The 19,102-nt window shown below is 37.0% G+C and overlaps 1 protein-coding gene across 12 annotated transcripts in view; it reads right to left on the bottom strand.

Annotated features, from left to right (window-relative positions):
* The window catches only part of PROM1 (prominin 1), a 67,302-nt gene that overhangs the window by 4,729 nt on the left and 43,471 nt on the right, over positions 1-19,102 (bottom strand). For 10 of the 12 annotated variants that reach the window (XM_075499797.1, XM_075499796.1, XM_075499793.1 and 7 more), the window contains 16 exons: positions 18,450-18,667; positions 17,961-18,035; positions 16,695-16,758; positions 14,680-14,839; positions 12,579-12,731; positions 11,622-11,745; positions 11,098-11,201; positions 10,601-10,685; positions 9,090-9,236; positions 8,745-8,816; positions 5,931-6,023; positions 4,744-4,797; positions 2,677-2,757; positions 2,526-2,594; positions 1,892-1,984; positions 231-346 (listed from right to left, as the gene is read on the bottom strand). In XM_075499797.1, the coding sequence (XP_075355912.1) occupies positions 231-346; positions 1,892-1,984; positions 2,526-2,594; positions 2,677-2,757; positions 4,744-4,797; positions 5,931-6,023; positions 8,745-8,816; positions 9,090-9,236; positions 10,601-10,685; positions 11,098-11,201; positions 11,622-11,745; positions 12,579-12,731; positions 14,680-14,839; positions 16,695-16,758; positions 17,961-18,035; positions 18,450-18,667 (1,708 nt within the window). Of the gene's footprint in view, positions 1-230; positions 347-1,891; positions 1,985-2,520; positions 2,595-2,676; positions 2,758-4,743; positions 4,798-5,930; positions 6,024-8,744; positions 8,817-9,089; positions 9,237-10,600; positions 10,686-11,097; positions 11,202-11,621; positions 11,746-12,578; positions 12,732-14,679; positions 14,840-16,694; positions 16,759-17,960; positions 18,036-18,449; positions 18,668-19,102 lie in introns of those variants that run through there. The other 2 variants (XR_012775478.1, XM_075499794.1) reach the window with 2 other exon arrangements.

The raw sequence follows: 19,102 nt of genomic DNA on the forward strand, positions 1-19,102 counted from the left end.
CTCAGAGCTGGCACTATATCTGCACAGAATCATGGCAAGTCAAGGCAACCAAAGCCCGCCTGCATGAAGCACTTTGCGGGCACCAACCCAAACCTGTAGTATTTCACAAGAACATGCAGTTCTAATCTGACAGTAGACAAGGTTTAAGGATTATAGAGCCTTCATGTGAGACACTAGAAAAAACAATTCAATCCATTTGCCATTTAGCTTACTTAGGAGTATATACTTACTCATCATATACATCCTCTGTATCCATTCTACGATAGTATTTGGAGAGTTTTACAGCAAAAATTATGGCAGGAATTAAAAATATTGACGAGCCTCCCAAACCAAACCAGAAGGTATTCTGAAACAAAGCAAAATCCAGGAGAAAAAAAAAAAAATCACAGAGAAAATCTATCAGAAAAGTACTGAATGCTTCCTTGATATTCTAAGCATTGTTACTGGAAGAACACAGTAGAAATTAGTGGCACTAGTCTTGTGGACTATCTGAGGCTCCTTATACTAGTATGGAAGAGGGCACATTAAGCATTCTCCACTGTCAATGTGAACTAAAAGTAAGAACACCACCATCTTACAAATGTAACCAAACAGGAATATGTCCAAAGTTGCTCAAAGCTACACAGCCATAGTGCCCTAAGAAGTTATTTCAATGTAGTCAGCCTTGGGCTAGAAAGTAATTTTGTGTCTCAGCATTACTTTACTAGCCACATTATTTCTTTTTCCATTCTTGATATTTTAAAGTATTTGTCTTTCTTGCGGTTCTTGTCAAAATCTGAGTTTCTGGCACTTTCTCAAGGTACTTTTTAACTTGCTAACTGCAGCCTGTTTGTGTAACTAATTCCATTATCATACAGTTGAACTGAGTTATCACCAGATGTTAAAATGATGATTTTTCAAATTTGATTTGTATTGGCTAGAGGCATTTTGACTTATAAGTGACTCAGCTAAGTTCTATCATCAGGAAAATCATGGTCCATCTCCCCCCAGATGGTTAGTGGCTACACAAAGGAGAACAGAAGCTCTGTAACATATGAGATAATCAATGAGTACAACATGATTCTGGAAGGTTAGGAGGTTTTCATGGTTAAGCATTATCAAGGCTAAGCATTATCAAGGTTCGAGTGCTTTGGCTTTGACTGATTACATGCATTTACTGTTGGTATGATTAGGACCTGGCTAAAAGTGTCATAAAGTTAAATAATAGCTAGGAGATGTTTTAGGTGGTTTCCAGGCACATGGTTTCTTATTTTATTTTTAATACATGCTGTCCTCTTTCCAAGCTCTTTTGGCAAGATGAAAAAGCCAATATTGCCCTTATATACTGCTACCAGTCATGCTCGAAGTCTCCACTGTACAGGAATGAAACAAGATCTGTCTGCTACAAGTCAAGTGGTAAAACCTCATTCAGGTTTTCTAGATTCCAGGAAAGATACTTGAGAAAGTTTTTCCTTGGTATTTCTCACTCATTTCCTGCCCCATCCCCTTAAGTTAGAAATGGTTACAGCTGAAACTTCAGATCTTATGCTTTTCCATTTCAAGGTGGGTCAGAACCAAGCTGAAACCCACCCTTTTCTAGAATTTTTATTCCAAACCAGTAGTACTGTATTTACTTTGCAATTCAAGTTGGAAAAAATTTAGTAGGAACAGTTAATTTTACAGAATTCTTGCTAATAGAAGCCTAAATTTAATGGGAACCTTAAACAAGTCCAGCACTGGTTTGACTTTGGACTTGATCCAGATCAGAACATTTTTTCCTTGCATAACTTTAGATGTGATACTTTATTATCATACTTCAGAATAGTCTAGCCAGAATAATTAAATGCAGATTTATGTTCAAAGAATTTCCCACTTCATGCCCCAATTTTGAGTAACAGAAAATATTTCTTACCACAGAATCAGTTATATAGCTACATAAAAAAATATCTACTGCTGTATCTATCACATTGGCAATAGGCTTGCATGCTGCTACCTCCATAGCAATCTGAAAGACAGACCAAAAAAAATACAGTTTGAAGTGTCTAACAATAAAATAAGAATCTCAAAACTTGCTTACAGATACTGTTTACTGAAGTGTTATCTCTCACCCTATCCAAATTCTAAATAAATTCCAGTGGGATATGCTATCAACTGAACATACACATCTTTAAAACATCAGTTTACTTTCTCAAAGGCTGCAGCTGAAGAAAGAAAAAGATGCTAATAACATCAATTTGAACTAAGCAGGGTCAGGCTCAGTGCAGTATTAGCACAAATGGCAGATTTCAGGCTAGCCCTGGAAAAAAGATACTATGTTAAATTTGCATTTTATTCCAATCAACACAACTCATTGTTTGTATTCTACTTCGAACACAACAAAACTGTTTATAGATGACAACATTTCCCCTTCATAATAAGTACAAATATCTTACAAACTGAAACTATAAAACATCCTATCAAAGTAACATTTTAATTATTATTATTATGTGTCTTTTTATTTTTTTTTTTTAAACGGAGCTTCTCTCAATGAAGTAAATGCACCTTACCGACTCCTTAACCCACTCAATGTATTGCTCAAAGTAGCCAACTATGGTATCCATGTACTTTTTTGTCTCCTAGGAACAGACAAAAGTAAGTGAACAAAAGTAAGTGAACATGACATCATAAATTAATGTACTTTAATCAAATAAAGCTTACCTGGACAATAACTAGAGAAGCGTTGTTATTTATGAGAAGCTGGGCAGCATTAACAGCGCTAATGACATTTTTCACCTTAATCTGGAAAGGAAGAGATGGCATTTAATATAAATAAATCCCTTTCAGGCTGTTACAATGGTTCTGCAGCCATTGTCGGGAACCTATTCTCTTGATAAACCAGTGTCACTGTCCTGTCAAAACCTGACAAAACATGCAATTCCAGACAGAACATAAGCCTGCCTAAGGATTCATGATCATGTGACAAAATTCTCTCACTACTAAAAAAGGAAGGTATCAGTGGTTACGAACACTGGAACCTATGTAACTGATTTATACACTAGATCAGCTTTCTATTCCATTCCTTAAGTGTAGAAATACTTTCATCAATGTATGTATATACACGACACACACACAGAGTGCACGGGAAGAAAACAGTGGGCCATATACTATCACAACACTTGATTACTAGGGTATGATTGTATACAGCTAGAATATGCTGCTGATCAATATCCAAAAGGACTGAGACACTTCTTCAATATATGTACAACCCTATAAAGTCTCTCAAAGAACACACACAAAGGATAATGTACATACAGCCTGAAACCGCAGAGATGTTCCTTAAATATACTTAAGGGTCAAACATCATCCTTTTCTTATCAACACCTTATGTCATGGCTTCTCACCTCCCCATCCAGGTTCAAATCGCAAATTCTAAAAGAAATCTAGCTGGTCTGCTGCTGTGGATGGGTGAAAACCTTAATGGGAAGAACTGAGGTAGGTATGGCCCATCAAGCTGTTGTGACTATGACTCTTAAGTGCTAGCTAGCGTGGCTGGATTCTTGCTACCAGAGCCAAGGCAGGCTGCTGGTGACAGAAAGCTTTGCTGCCAGAAAAGTAACCATCCTGTTGCTCATTCTCCTGAGTCAAGCAGAGCGTGAAGGCAGATGGACTCAGTGTGGTGCAGGCACTAGCCGCTACTTAGAGGAGAAACGTGGGCTGCCCTGGGGAAGCCTCTACACAGATCCAGGTTCCCACAGCGAGGCTGATGCTGCAGAAGCACGAAGGTAACAAGTACAATGCTAAAGAAACACGGCCCAGTGGGAGCTGGACATTGGACAAGAGGTGGTTAAGGATGTGAATCTGTCCTCGTTTCAGCTGGGATAGAGTTAATTTTCTTCCTAATAGTTGGTATAGTGCTGTGTTTTGGATTTAGGATGAGAATAATATTGAAAACACACTGATGTTTTAGTTGTTGCTAAGCAGTGCTTACACTGGTCAGGGACTTTTCAGCTTCCCCTGCTCTGCCAGGTGCACAAGAAGCTGGGAGGGGGCACAGCCAGGACAGCTGACCCCAACTGACCAAAGGGCTATTCCATACCATATGGCATCATGCTCAGTATAGAAACTGGGGGAGTTGGCTGGGGGGTAGCAATTGCTGCTTGGGGATGGGCTGGGCATCGGTCAGTGGGTGGTGAGCAATTGCATTGCACGTCACTTGTTTTGTACATTCTTTTATCATTATTTTCTCTTCCTCTGCTGTCCTATTAAACTGCCTTTATCTCAACCCACGGGTTTTACTTTTTTCCTGATTCTCTCCCCCATCCCACCAGGGGCAGGGGAGGGTGAGCAAGTGGCTGTGCGGTGCTTAGTTGCCAACTGGGGTTAAAGCACGACAGAATCACAAAGCTCTCTGTTCTCAGTTGTATTTTTGCATTTTGTTTCTTGGTTGTCCCCCCCTAAGTGCTGCATTCAAGGATTCTAGAAAAAACAACTACATTTTTAGGAACATGAATAACACAACATAAGGAACTGTACTGAAGTCTATTTTATCATGTGACAATTAATTTTACAATTCATACTTCGAAAAATATCCCAAACATTCTTTTTTCTTGTAGAAGAAGCCATGCAGAAGAGATATCTAAATCCCTGTTACTACCTCAATGCATTACAATCTCTTCCAATAACAGAACAGCTAGAAGTAGAAAAAGCTGTACTGAAAATATATTCCCTGCATATGTGGATTTAAAACACATAAAAATGTTCCTGTTGCCAGAAAGAAAAGCTTACCATAAGTTCAGATGATGTCCTCTTCAGTAACCTAATGCTCTGATTTAAAGTGCTCTATTAGAAAGAGGGGGGGGGGTGGGGGGGGAGATTAAAGTCATTACTACAGGTAAGAGCCCACCTGTTTTAACATTATATGCATGTTTTGATCTTCTATAGATTATTTGGTTTCTAATACAACATTATATATAGTAACAACAGTTGTATTAAAACTAATATATTGTGGTTTTAATTGTTGAATCAGTATTTCACCGACAGCACTAAGTAGTTATGAATTGTGTACTGGAAGACTTCAGATTTAACTAAAGTTAGTAGCAATAAACTGAGTAAGATTTATTTGAAGGGAAGAGAGAACAGTTAAAATCAGAACCAAGCTTTCAGAGAATTCTATATTATGCAATTTCAGAAGGGAAAAAGCACTTACCCTAGCTTTAACATATTTCTTGACAGTCAGTTTTGTAAAAGGAAAAAGAGATGAGAATAATTAGGAGTTAATTAGGAAAGAACGGCATAGAATCAGAGTGGAACAGATGACCTAATGCTTTTCTACAAGAGGGCTTTGATAGGGGCAGAAATACTGTATCAGATGCTAGGATAAACTAAAAGTCTTCACGTTATGTAGAGGAAAAAGCAACACCTAGCATATATGAGATTCACAGCTTGATACTATACAAATCAGTGCCTGGCAAAATCAGGCAGGAGAAGCCCTTTCACATCTTTTATAGCATCAAGAAAAAAGATTTTTCTTTGGCTCTAAATTCTACTGTCAGGAGTTTCCAATTCCAATACTGTTAGGTGATTGCTAACTCCAAGAAATAAAGTGTGAAAGTGATAACTGCTTTTATTACTGAAAACAAATGGTAAGCAAAAAAGCAAACAAGTGATTTAGGGTTAGAAGTTTGTAAAGTTCTCCCCTGCTTCTTCTTTTATTCGTATATAATCACAAATAGATACAGAAAAAAAACAGGGAAGAAAAAGGTCATGATTTTAGACAGTATTATAAAGTAGTAGTATTGCAAGTAGGAAAACTATTAAGCACATACTTTAACCAGATTACTCCCTCAGTGACATAATGCAAATGCGATCTGTGCTTATATAATAGCAAAAGTCCAGCTTTCTAAACTGTATTTAAGAGATGTAGAGATTAATCTTTTCTACAAATATGTTTCAATTTTGATTTAATATTTTACCATAGCTTGCTCCAGTGGAACGACTTGCTGGTTATGAATCATTCGAATGTTGTTTGCGTGTCCTTTTAAGGCATTTTCCAGTGCTCCTTTTGGCTGCAAAAAGTGCAATTATGCGGTATTGTTCAGTAGTCTCAAAGCTTTCCAACAAAGCAAAAACCAATGAAAGTTGCACATTATACTCATCCACTGCAGAACAGCTGATGCTAACAATAGGATATGGCAAACTGAATTCCCTCAACACAAGGAGGGGAAAAATCACCATATTAATAATTCAAACCTCAGCAACCAAAACAGATATATCATACTGCTTTTCTGGCTATAACATTATCAGCACAGATTTAACTGAAGAGAATTTTCGCATGGTGCACTAAGTCATTTTAAATACAGAAGAGCGAGCACATCCCCCTCTCACTTGCCACAAGCCAGACTTCATCACAAGAACCCTGCAGCACAGCACCCCAGCTGGGACAAGCATTTCCCAGTCATGGGTACTTGCTTTTGTTTTGGGCACAGTGGACATCACCCTGAGGCACTCTCTGCTTTCTGAGGGGCACAGATGTTTAAATATTTTCAGCCAGTAACTTGGAAAGGCGTCTGCAAAGAGTATTTTTCATTTTTGCAGCTTCTACCTTTCAGTCAGAAGATATGAGTTTGTGCCCTGATTTTCAAGTCTGAATGCCTGTCTGGAGCTCACACTTGTTGCAAAATACTGTAAAGTTTGATTTTACTCTCAGAAATACATTTCTTTTCCATCTCCTTGTGGTGGCAAAATGACTTGGCTCCCTGCATACACACTGAATACACAGTGGATACACACTGCTAACTCTGTTTTGAAAGTGTAATAATGGTAGACCTCAATGCTCAGAGATGTGTTTGCTTCCTGTGAAGTGTTCACATAAGCAGTCAGCTATGGTCACTGAGCAGCTTCAGGATGCTTCCTCTGCTGTACTGACAAGCTGAATCCACTTACCTAATAACACCTGTGAGCGGTATTACTCCCTCCTCCATACCCTGACCCCTTGGTTTGATGCAAGTTTTATTCCATTTGCTCCTTCCAGTGTAAAAACATACATTCAATTTTGTGTAAGGTGCCAGAAAATGCAAGCTATACACCCAAAGTTAATTAATTCCAAAAGTTTTTAGTTTATTTTTTAATTGATTGCTCTTGTAAACTTAAAGAACTATCACTAATAACAAAGTGGGATTATAAAATATCCTTGGAAACCAGTATCAATTTTGAAGCAATCTAACTTTTATAATATGTCATATTGTTGTGGGTTTTGGGGGGTTTTTTGTTTGGTTGGTTAGTTTCGGTTTTTTAGACATTTCATAGATAACACTAAATAGCATCACAAAGAAGAAATAAAAACGTACACTGTGACAGTGAACACATTTACTATTGTATTTTTCTTTGTCTTTTATTAAGAAGAAATTATTCCACCTGATCTATTCTCAATTCTAATGCTTCCTCTAGATTCTGTTACAAAAAAATAATGAAAAACCACTCTACCAGCACAATATATTTTCCTTCATGGAGCTATGTAGAATATACCTTTAAAGAGACCTCTCAGAGGCAATTCTATGTAAGATATAACATGTTTGAAGAACCTCAGCTTTCACTTAGAAAATAGCCCCAAAACAACAGCAAAAAATCCCCACCTGTATAACCTTCAAAATGGCACAGTAAAAATTGAAAATGGAAGTGAAGTGTGGCCACAGCTACTGGTATCCATCTAAGTCAGCGGACAACCCACATGAGTAAACAGGCAATGTGTGGCTCACTCATGGTGCTTGGGGAGGATGCTAACTACAATACAAAAAACCCCAAAGCAGCCTAACCTTGACATAAGTGTGCATGTGGCAGAAAAAAAAACCCACAATAGAACAGGTGTGATCAAATTATGCAAAAAGCTAGAGTAAACACACCAGGAGCCTCCACTGGTGTCCTCCTCTCCCTGGAGGAGGGATGGATACCTGATAAATTCCAAAAGGCGTGGTTTCACTCTGCTGTCTGTGTCCCTTGGTGATCGAAGCGATTGTAGTATGTGTGCAGCATAACTCTTTCTCCCACATCGCAATGCAGGAATCTGTCTTGGGCCAGTGTCCAATCTAGTGTCCAAACTATGACTCTCATTTTGAAAAATAAAGTGACCTTGACATGCATAAGAACATATCAACTGAATATTCACTATCTGTTAGCACAGCTGTATCATTCTGCAGATTCATTTGCAGGCAATGTTGCAGCTATACCCTCTGATCACTGTCCATGTGTCTGCATTCAAAAAGCCCTTCAGAGCAGACAGGATCTCTTTTGTGCATTCTCCCTCCACAATGGAGCCCCCGTTCTCATTAGAGTCCTTATGAGCTGCCACAGTATTAATTTCATTGCTAATTGCAAAATCTTCTGCTCACTAACTGAAAGAAAATTAATTCAAATCATCTTTTCCATCATGATCTAACCAGTTTTTCTTCCAACTGGGACCCTAAAATGTAGACAGCATCACAAGAAATACTCAAACAGAGTATTCCCCTCGTTTCTTAAGCAAACAGTGGAATTTAAGAAATCACACTTCCAAAGCAGAAACTGTACAACAGTTAGCATACAAAAATCAATAATTAGTAATATTTAAAATACAGCTCATATGCAACATTGTTGAAAGTTTTTCCTTACGTGACAATGCATCATGTATGTAAGTGTCCGAAGTACAAGAATTCTCCCATAGGAAGTCTAAATACTTTGCTATATATTTATACTTGTATAGTGTATATATACAATACATTTTATGTATTATTGTATTAGTGAATTAAACTTACCAGCTGGTCTGCTCTTGCTTCTAAGTCATTAGCAAATGACAGAAGATCGACCTTGGTAACACTTTTGTTGATCTGAAACAAGATATGAACAGTAGGGAAAGAAAAAGAGTATGTTATTATTGCATACACAGACTGTTTGCACTTAACCACACCACCTTGTTTACCCTTTTTTCTTTAAATGTTTATTGACCTTAACTGCTGAAGTGCTTTTGCTCCAAGTTTTGTGATTCTTCAAAACATGCCCTTTCACATAAAAGCAGATTTTTCTTCACTTTGCCCATTGTTAAAGAAACATTTCATTTTATGCTTTGTCCCAGCCTTGGCTCTAGTTTACTACAGTCTCACCTCTGTCAAATATGCTGCAAAGTTTATCCCTTCTATTCCTGAAGAGCTGAAATTCAGAAGATTCTCCTTCCCAATTTCATCCAGCAGAATGATTTTGCTGAGGTTTATCTGAATATGTTCAATTTTAAGTGCTACATCTTCTGTATACTGAGAGGGAAACAAAATAAAGCACAAAAGTAGTTCGCACCTAGTGCAGATTCCTTTATGCCCCCCCGCACCCCCCCACCCGAGCATCTTGCTTTTGCTGACTCATCACTTCCATGAAGAAGCACACATTGATTTTTGCTTACATCAGTTTAATGCAATTAACTTTGATAGAATCCATCAGGTAATGTTCTTCCCTTCCCTGCAGTATCCACACAGTCTAGCCATGCCATGTTCTAACCCATCTATGCATCTTTCATACCAATGGATTATTGCCTTCCATTATGTTTTAAGCAGGCTTCTCTGAAGAGATGTTAGTCCCTCCTAAGAGGGGACTGAGATAAAACAGAATTCTCTTTCCCCTCCAGGAAACGTTATCCTTAAAAATGTTAAGTTGCACCCCTGGCCCTAATCAAGGAAACCTAGAGAATTCAGTATCTCAGCTGTGGCCAGGACAGACTGTCTGCTGTATTGGCCACAGGACTGGACAAGACTCCTCTAAATATGTTTGGTGATGACTCAAGATGACCTGCTTATTGTTACCTGAAGTCTTCCTGCACTGCACCCAAATCTAAAATGTTACCTGTCCTGCACAGGCCACAGAGCAATACATCAGGAATCTGGAAACCTGACTTCCTTCCCAGCCTCCACCATTAGTCTGTTGTGGAAACTCAAAATAATTTTCCCTCTTAGTGAATCTTGCCTGTTCATTTTAATTGTATATTATTTGAGGCAGGGACTGTATCTATTAGGTGTGGGCACAGTGCCTGGCAGAACGGAACATGGGACCCCTACGGGCTGCTGTAATGAAGACACAGTATTACAGGCAACCCCAACATTAGTACAGTCATGTAATGACAGTGCAGTCATGTATTATTACAGCTTAACTGAAAAGATTTTATTTTATCCCAACTCCTTCGCACCGAAATCAGAACCACTCTTAGGTGGTTATGCACAGCATATCATATCCTGGATCAACATAAATCTGACTGGAATCCAAAGCGAACACACCAAGAAAGGCATTTATATAAAGAACAAGACTCTCATTAAACACCGTAAGCAGCCTTTGGAAGACTTGAAACTTCTATGAAAGTTTCAAAATTAAAAACAACATTATTATCAGCACCCATAAAAAAAACACATCAGAAAACCTTCCATGACCCACTGAGACTGGTAAAGAACATCCTATTTGTAAATGGAGTTCTTTCTTTCAAATCAGCTTGGACAGTTCTTGCCTCCTTGCAGGATATATTGTATATAAAAAACAAAATCCCATGAAACCCAGACATGCTATACTGTGTTTAAGAGCAAACACCTCTCCAGCCTTCAAAAATAATCATGAACTCACTCATACATCCTTTACTTACCATACTAATATTTAGAAATTCATTGATATTGAACAGGTGTTCTAGGTGAAGGGAAGTATAAATTCCTTTGTTTTCCTTGCAGTTGCTATAAAAATAAAAATACATACATCAGCCTAAAAACAACCTTGAGGACCAAGTGTTAAGAGAATTATTAACAATGTTTCCATATTCTAAGAAAATCAGCCCTTTAAAAAGAGTTTTGGCTATATTTTTTGAAGCTCAGTCTATAAGAAAGCAAGTAATTAATTACTGCTGGTCTCACAAGATACAAAATATTTTTTAAAGAGCTCAACTAGTATTGCTATACAATATTACTCTTAAGACTACCTCTAATAACTCATATATATGAGAAAATTGCTTTTGCTAGTGATTCACTAGAAAATCAGAATGTCTTCTGGAACATGTGCGATTTCTGCATGTGCTTGAAATATGACGCATGGAAGACACCACAAAAAATATGTATAAATGGAATTAAGTCTTGACCATAACTTTAATACCTGTACACTTTTTCAAAAGTCAAGTTAATATTTGGATTTTTAAACAGGATGCCAGAAAGGTAGTTTTTCCAGTGTTGATTTAGTAAGTAGGGAGTATCCAAAACCTAGAAGACAAAATTCAGTAATGTTACTATAATACCAAGTTTTCAATTGATTAAGTCATTCATATGCGATCTTTTGACACACACCCACATTTAAGCTTAATCACCCACAAATGGAAATACATGCAAAACAGCAAATGCAACTTCTCTGGTGCAGACAGTGAGTATTAAAGCTCCACGTCACCAAGAAATGCTGAATCACAGAAAAATTAATCTCCAAAGGAAGACAGGCATGCAGTATTTACACTGCAAAGCAAATTAAACCAAGAAAGGATGAATGTGTCTATTCGGTGTGTAAGGGGAAAGTAAAACCAGATCCAAACTCACTTGAAGTGTCCCATAAAAAATAATATGCCATATGTAACTGACAAGACCATCGGGACTCATGGGGATTCTATTCATTAATAACTTGAATAACTTCACCTTGAATAAAGTTTTATCTTCAAAGGGCTCGCAGACCAGTTTTTCTACATTTCCACCTGTGACAAAAGTGAGCACCACTACAATCATCAGCACCCAGGAGAAAAGAAAACTGAATCCAACACCACTGAAAAAGAAATAAGTCGAGTAAGTTTTTGCTTTTTAAAAACAAAGTATATATACTTTAGGCAACAGTGAAGCCACCAGTTAGCAGCTATAACAGAGATATAAAAACTGGTAGATGGTTGAAATAACTTCTGTTTTCCAAATACGTTCTTGCCCTCTTAAACATCTTATACATTTCAGCCCTGTAAAGTCTTCAGCTAAGGTGCATCTAAAATGCTCATATTTGCATTGGGCGTGCAAACTCTTTTAACAGTTAAGAGCCACAAAAGCATACAATTTTCTTTTTTAAATTCAACTCTCTAGCCTTCTGCTCTAAAAAGAGCTTTAGACAGATTTCAGATGCAATCGCCTCTTGCACCCAACAGAAATGACATTAAACCACTACTGGGAACTTCCAAGAGCAACCCCAAACCTCCTAAAGTGCTCTGAGAAAGTAAAGTGTTTCTTGTCTCCTTGCATAGCTTTTTTTTCTTTTGAGCAAGTGCTCAAGTGTACTAAAAAGCTACAAATTCCCTTTATATTTTCAATTATCTGTTCCCAGTTTTTCCAAATGGGCTTACATAGAATGTCATTAGCTACAGCACTTGCCTTAAAACAGTAGATTCAGAGGTTTTATCCTTCAGCTATGATCCTCGCTGAAAGAGCAACCCAAAATCCCCAAGTCCCTCAGTGGAAGAGTACATGAGATTAATATTTATTTTTGTTCTATTTTTTTTCAGCACATATACACAGGTATCAAAACAAATTCTTTTTATACATACGTCCTTCAAAATCCATAAAAACAACCTTCTACAGGTACCTTTATTTTATTTTTCACCAATAAGTGAAACTTACGCCATAAGAAAGTTTCCTCCAGTGTTGGAGATGCAGCCTCTGGTTGTTGGAGAAGCATGTTTATCATAACCACAGGTGCCACATAGCAGTCCAAGATAGTAAAAGACCAGAATCAGGACCACCATGCAGCACAGAATGAGACAACCCAGCCACCTAAGGAATAAAACCCAAAGTGCTTGGTTATTAGCATGCAAAGAACACACTGGAGACCTGCAGAATACATCAGGCAATACCATATTCCCAACTGGCTCACTCTTGATTCTGTTTGAGCAACAAATGTTAGCAATGAAAAAATGCTTTTACTACACTAGCATATATTTTGGGCCAGAACATATTCACTGTTGGATTATAGACAGCTGCTACCAAAGGGCTGGGGAACAAACAAAACAGGAGCAAGGTGTTCCCAACTCCCGTTACTGCAGCTGGACTGTACAGAAGCGTCAAAGTGCTCCAAGTGGAACAATGACCCAGAGGAGGCAGATGTTCAAACAATAATTTATTCAAGAAGCAACAGAGAAATTTATGAATGTGGACTGGCTATTGGTCAGGAAGTACATAATTGCTCTTACTGTAAGGCTTACTGCGTTTTGCACATGGTGTGTTAGGTTCATAATTGTAAATAACTGTATTTAAGGCTATTAAAACCTAGGCTTTGTGTGTCTGTGCTGAAACGCTTTCAATGTATGGAGCAGTTAACGGAACTCGATCAGGAGGAAGATCTTGGATAGGAATCGAACTTTTATTTTTATTAATTAAATCGGTTCAGTTCTATCTGTCCACATTTTGGAGCACATCCATTTGTCCACACATTTTAGCTCATTCTAGCCTTTCACCCTCTCCTAATTCCCTCTGCTCTTCCTTTTCCCTTTCGTCATTACTTCCCCCAGCTTATATTTCTTAAGTTCCCTTTTCTCCTCCCTGTACCTTTGTGGAGAGAAAGCAGCAACCAGAAAAATCAGAGAAAGGAATATAATGAAATGTGCACAGCCAATAAAACATTAATGCTGACAGGCATATTCATAAAAGAATACTTATTAAGAACTACAAATAATGCACCTGTAATTAAGAAAGGGATGGATAGAAAATAATTTGGACAACTACAGACTTGTTGGTTTCATTTGTACTTCAATTACAAACCCTACTATGTTAGGATGACAAGAATGAGTATTTAAGTGCTAAGTAGATTGAGATATATTTCTATACTTTTTTGAATCTAAATACAAAATTAACAGAGGCATACTGTAGCAGAATGAAGCAATATATTTATTTGGTTAAATGCAATCTGAGCTTCAAAGAAAATATTGATAAATTTGTCAAATTAAGGCTCACCACAAAAACTGCCAGGTAAGGAATGTGAATGAAAAGGCACAAAGATAGAAGCAATTATCAATATAGAATCAACTGAAGTGTCAGAATGTAGGGACAACTTGATGAGCTTGAGGACTGAAATGACTAAAACTGGACAAAGTTAAATGATATGAAATGAAAAGCATATGAAATGAAGCATATGAAAATTTATGCTTCAAAATATGAGATTATTACTCAATTATAGGAGTCACACAAGTCTCAAATAGGATGAGTATGTTTTTCTCTAAGTACAATCAATCCATGCATTCACAAGGACAAGTACTACACCAGTAGGAACAAGCAGTGGTGCGCAAAGATTTACAAGGTGTGAAGCAGAATCCCTGCTACTCTTCCTCCGTGGTAGAAAGGGTGCAATAAAAAGGGATTAGCTTCAAGGCCTCTCCAGTCCTGTGCTCTCGCAACTTACCTGCAACTCAACAAAAACAAGCCTGGCATTGTGAAACAATCCATTCCTTTATGCATTACATCTTCAACATCTAGTTACGTCTATCCTTCCTGAAAAAGACCTGAAGGCCTACGGTGTAGAAACTACCTCTTGCTGTGTAGTGGAACAGCATCCAGTTGTTGCTGCAGCTTTGACTTTTGCCAAAATGCCAGTAACAAAAAATTGCCTTATAGCATCTTTGTTTCACTGTTCATCATTAATAGTTTAATTGCCTTTACAGAACATTAAAATATTACAAAGTATTAACAACAGGTAGCACTTCACTCCTGCCTTATTTCCTGTACATACCTGTAGAAATCGTACTGCTCCACTACTGGAAAATAATCTTGTACGTATGCTTCACTCTGTGTAAGATATATTGTCAAATCTGCTAAAATCTTCTGAACAGGGAGCGTTTTTGTGAAAGTAGTGATATTTGAACCAATGGATTCCAGCACGTTTTTGATATCTAAAAGAATAAACATATTGCACTGTTACAGATTCACAGAAGACATTTACATTCCACATATGCATTATAAAATGCTATTAAGCCATTAGCGACATGTAACAAGCAAGCCATGAAGACAAGCATGATGAAGAGACAAGCAGGCAACAAAAACATTGAGCTTCAAAGTAACACAATGGCATTTTAAAACGCACACTTTATTTTTAGCATTCAGTTTAATGATGAAAGATGTAGATGTCGAGCCAGAGTTCTCTCTTTCCTTTTGTTATAATGAATGTGTCACTTTTTATCTAGCCAGCTTAAATCTTGCTTTTCATGCAATATTGCAAATGGTAACACTGAGCAAGATAATTAGGCACTAAGTTTATGAAGGAGAAGATCAAAATCTATTTAAACTCCATCCCTTGGGAATACAACACTGTGAAAGAAATTAGACTGCCCATATTGAGAATCTATACTAGTTATTTTCAATCTTATTAAAAAAGATTACGTAAATAAATTAATTCCAATTAGTTAGCAACTCTTGAGATAATGATCAATTAAGCCATTTTTTCCTCAAATTATGAACAAACATGCTACCCTATACTTACAGTTTAGATACACACTATCTAGACACACAAAGATATGATTAATTCACTTATTATACATATTGTCTATTTGTAAAACGCAGTTTCTGTTTACTCTTCCCCTTCTTTCAACTTGGACCATACTTGAAACAGCAGGATGTATAACTATAGGTTACTATTTGGTAGTAGGCAACACCTTTCTCTCTCTCAAACAACAACTGGACAAGTTTTTGGCTGTTTATTTTGATGTTTACTCTTCTAAATTCAACCAGGTATCAAAACACTCTTCTTCTAAAAGTTTACAAATAAATGCAATTTTTTTCTAGTCAAACTATTTTTTTATTTGATTTGTAACTCAAACTCAGTTTTTATAAGAACAAAACCCCAACAATTTATAAATAGATAAATTAAGATGTCCTGTCTGTATTTATGCGTATCAGATTTCCTAATTGAAAAGCAAGATTAGATTTCCTAATGAAAGATTTCCTAATGAAAAGCATCCTAGATTTCCTAATGAAAAGCATAACATCAGTTTTAGAAAACTGGCTCATTTGAGGCAAGTTCACATAGTATACTATGCTTGTATACATATTGTGTTTCATTTTGCCTGGGAAAAAAAGAAAAAAAAAAAAAAAAAAAGAAAAACTTACAAGGAACAGCTGTTTATATATGCAGAACAGGTCCACAATGCAAGAACAAAAATTAAAACAGATTAGTATACATACACTATACTACAGTTTATTCAAATGTCAAGTGTCCGGGTACTGTCAAAGAGTAACATTTTAAAGCCCAAGTAACAAAACTATTAAGACAGACATTTAAATTATCCTTAAGGCACATTTTTACCTCCCCTTCACCATCCACTACATTTTAATATAGCAGCAGGCAGTTTTAGTTTTTTTAACATCACACTCCTAAATACATCACAGACACATCGGTCAAAGAAAATAAGCTTTTCAACCAAATAAAGATAAAGTGTCAGTGTGCAGTTGGGATCCCAAGATTTCTCAATACTTGAGCAGTAAAAAGCGTAACAAATAAAACTCCTCCATAAAATACCATATGGTGTATTTTTAGATTTAATTTTGGGTCCTCATTAAGACACAGTTGCTGTCTAGGTTTTTTTTGTGGCACCAAATTTAAAAAAAAAAAAAAATTAAGTTTTATATTTCCATTTTTAATGATCTTTAGCCCAGAAAATATGTTATCAATAAAAGAAAACAAAAACATCAGTAAGTGTTTAATGTTGATGTTTTTACATCAATCAAAGTGAAAAGATAGTTTGTCCTCACCTGATAAAATGTTCCCGGTTTGATTCACCACTAAGTCTGGAGTATCATTAAATGCTGCATAGCCCTAAACATAAAAGTTGGAAAAATTGTAGTAAGTTTCTCATTGCCAAATTACTTGCAATTTTTTTCCTGTTAAACAAGGAGTAAGAGTATACACATGCTAAAATGCACGTGGTAATACTATGGAAAATACATTTTTATCACTGCACGTTAGAAAAGGTCAAAGCAAAATAGGAACTCAAGTATATTTCAGATTCAGTTTGCTCTCCAGGATATTCGGGGGGGGGGGGGGGGGGGAATCTACATTTAATTACACATGCATTAGTCACAATCATCTCAAACTTTATAGTACTGTCACCTGTCAGATCTCATACAAAACTGAGAATGCACATATGAAGACTCACTGAGAGAAAGGAGTTACTGAGTACCAGTCAAACACCTCCTCTTTGCAATTCTATGCCTTCTTAACATGAAACGCATGTTACAAACAATGAAATCCAACTTCCTCTAAAGACACTGCAATGCTTTCTTTGGTGAGAAGGGGAAAGAAAGGGTCTAAACTGTGGGGACCAAGCTCAGTAGCTCATCTGGACAGAAAGGAGAAGCCACTGCAATGGATGCTCAAAGTCTTACTTCCTTCAGGCCTGATCACTTTAGAAGCAGGCAGGGGTCTGAGCCCCCTATACACAGCCTTTGGTTTCAGAAAATGCCTTCTACTTCTAGCAAATGTTTTCAGATTGCTAGATCTTTAAACTGCTCAAATTAAGCCATCTTTTCTAGGTGAAAATCATGGTGTTTTGTGGACAGTCTTGCAAAAATACTAACAGTAGTTACATTAGGTCCATTGCACCAGTTTTAATATCAAGTATGCACATAAAGAATTTGAAAGACATATTTCAAAATAGCTGGAATACAATACAACTAATTAGGAGAGCGTGGATTTTTTTTTCTTTAGTTTGAACCAAAAAATGTAGAGCATGCTAGTAGATCCATGTTTCTGCCTTTTTGTTTTTTAAGGATTGTTCTTTCAAGCAGGCAATTAGCAATACATTTTCGATCTGTAGTATCCTGGGGATATAAAGCACTACATTCATTTCAAATATTAAATCTTGGCCAAACAATGGAATAATAAGGAGAGACATCCACCATGAGGCAGGATGAGGTGGGAACAAGAGAATTCTGCTTGAGAAAGCCAAGGGAAAACAAGTGATATGTAAGCATCCCAGTTTATTAATTAACAGTTTACAAGCCTGTCAAGAAACATACCTTTTGAACCAGACTAGAAAGGTCTATTTTAAGGACATCATTGACCTTGGCAAGCTGTGAGCTCACTCCTGGCAACTAGGAAGCAAAAAGCATTCTTGAGTCACATCAAAGTAGTAGTCTTGCTAATTTAGTTAATATTTCAAAGATAGGAGAGATGGTAAAGAAACTAGAAAGACAATTTGTATTAGAATTTTTCTAGCACACTCCTGAAACCTTTGCTGTATAAAAGTAAAACTTAACCTCAGTATTTTTGGGAGGGCAGATTAGTTCATTGCCCAGAGCAGCACTTTAATGTAGCTGCTTGACACCCACTTTATCCTCTTCTACACAGAAGATGAAAACAGTGACTGGAATTACCCAGAAACACAGAATAAGGGAAGGTCACTTACCTCACAAGTGACACCACACACAGAGCCATTAAGTTGCAGAGATACTCCTGGGCTTATTCAAGGCAATCACACTGTAAAAGTCTGAAAAATATTCTCTTACCCCACTAAAATTGGCATTGATGTTCAGTTGATTTAATGAATTCCTGATGATATTGCAAGTTGAGGCAGCCTGAGCCACAGAGCATGCAGAATCATTGAGGGTGTTGGTTAGATGCATTTTAACATCTGTCAAGTTTGCATGAAGCCTCTCTGTTCCCTCCTGCAAAACCTCTACAGAGACGCTCACATTTTCCAGTGCTTCCTTCGTTTCTCTGATGGCTGCAAGGATGTAAAGTTTTTTAAAAAACCTTTAGTTAGAAACCAGTCTGTAGATACAGATAAGAGGAGAAGGTGAACATGCATAAATGCTACAATATTCTTAACTCTCTAGCACAGAATACGTATTTTATTGCACATAAAAATACATGACTTATGTTTTCCTACAAACAAATGAATGTGCTCAGGCTACTTTTATTGAGATTCTGTCCACTTCCCAGATTACTCTTTTCTACCCTTTCTCTACCTCTCCTTACCCAGTGATTTCAGTAAAGAACTTTAACACTCGGTCATTAGAAATTAAAAGAAAGCCCATATCCACAAAACAGTATTTTCAGTATTTTGGTTATAATCCAATCCACAAATTATGTAGCTGCAAGATGAAAGGAAAAGTGATCATGTTGCATCAGCACGCATTAATGAGTGTCCAACACTGTC

The sequence above is a fragment of the Mycteria americana genome, chromosome 4 (assembly GCF_035582795.1).
Source record: "Mycteria americana isolate JAX WOST 10 ecotype Jacksonville Zoo and Gardens chromosome 4, USCA_MyAme_1.0, whole genome shotgun sequence".
Lineage (NCBI taxonomy): Eukaryota > Metazoa > Chordata > Aves > Ciconiiformes > Ciconiidae > Mycteria > Mycteria americana.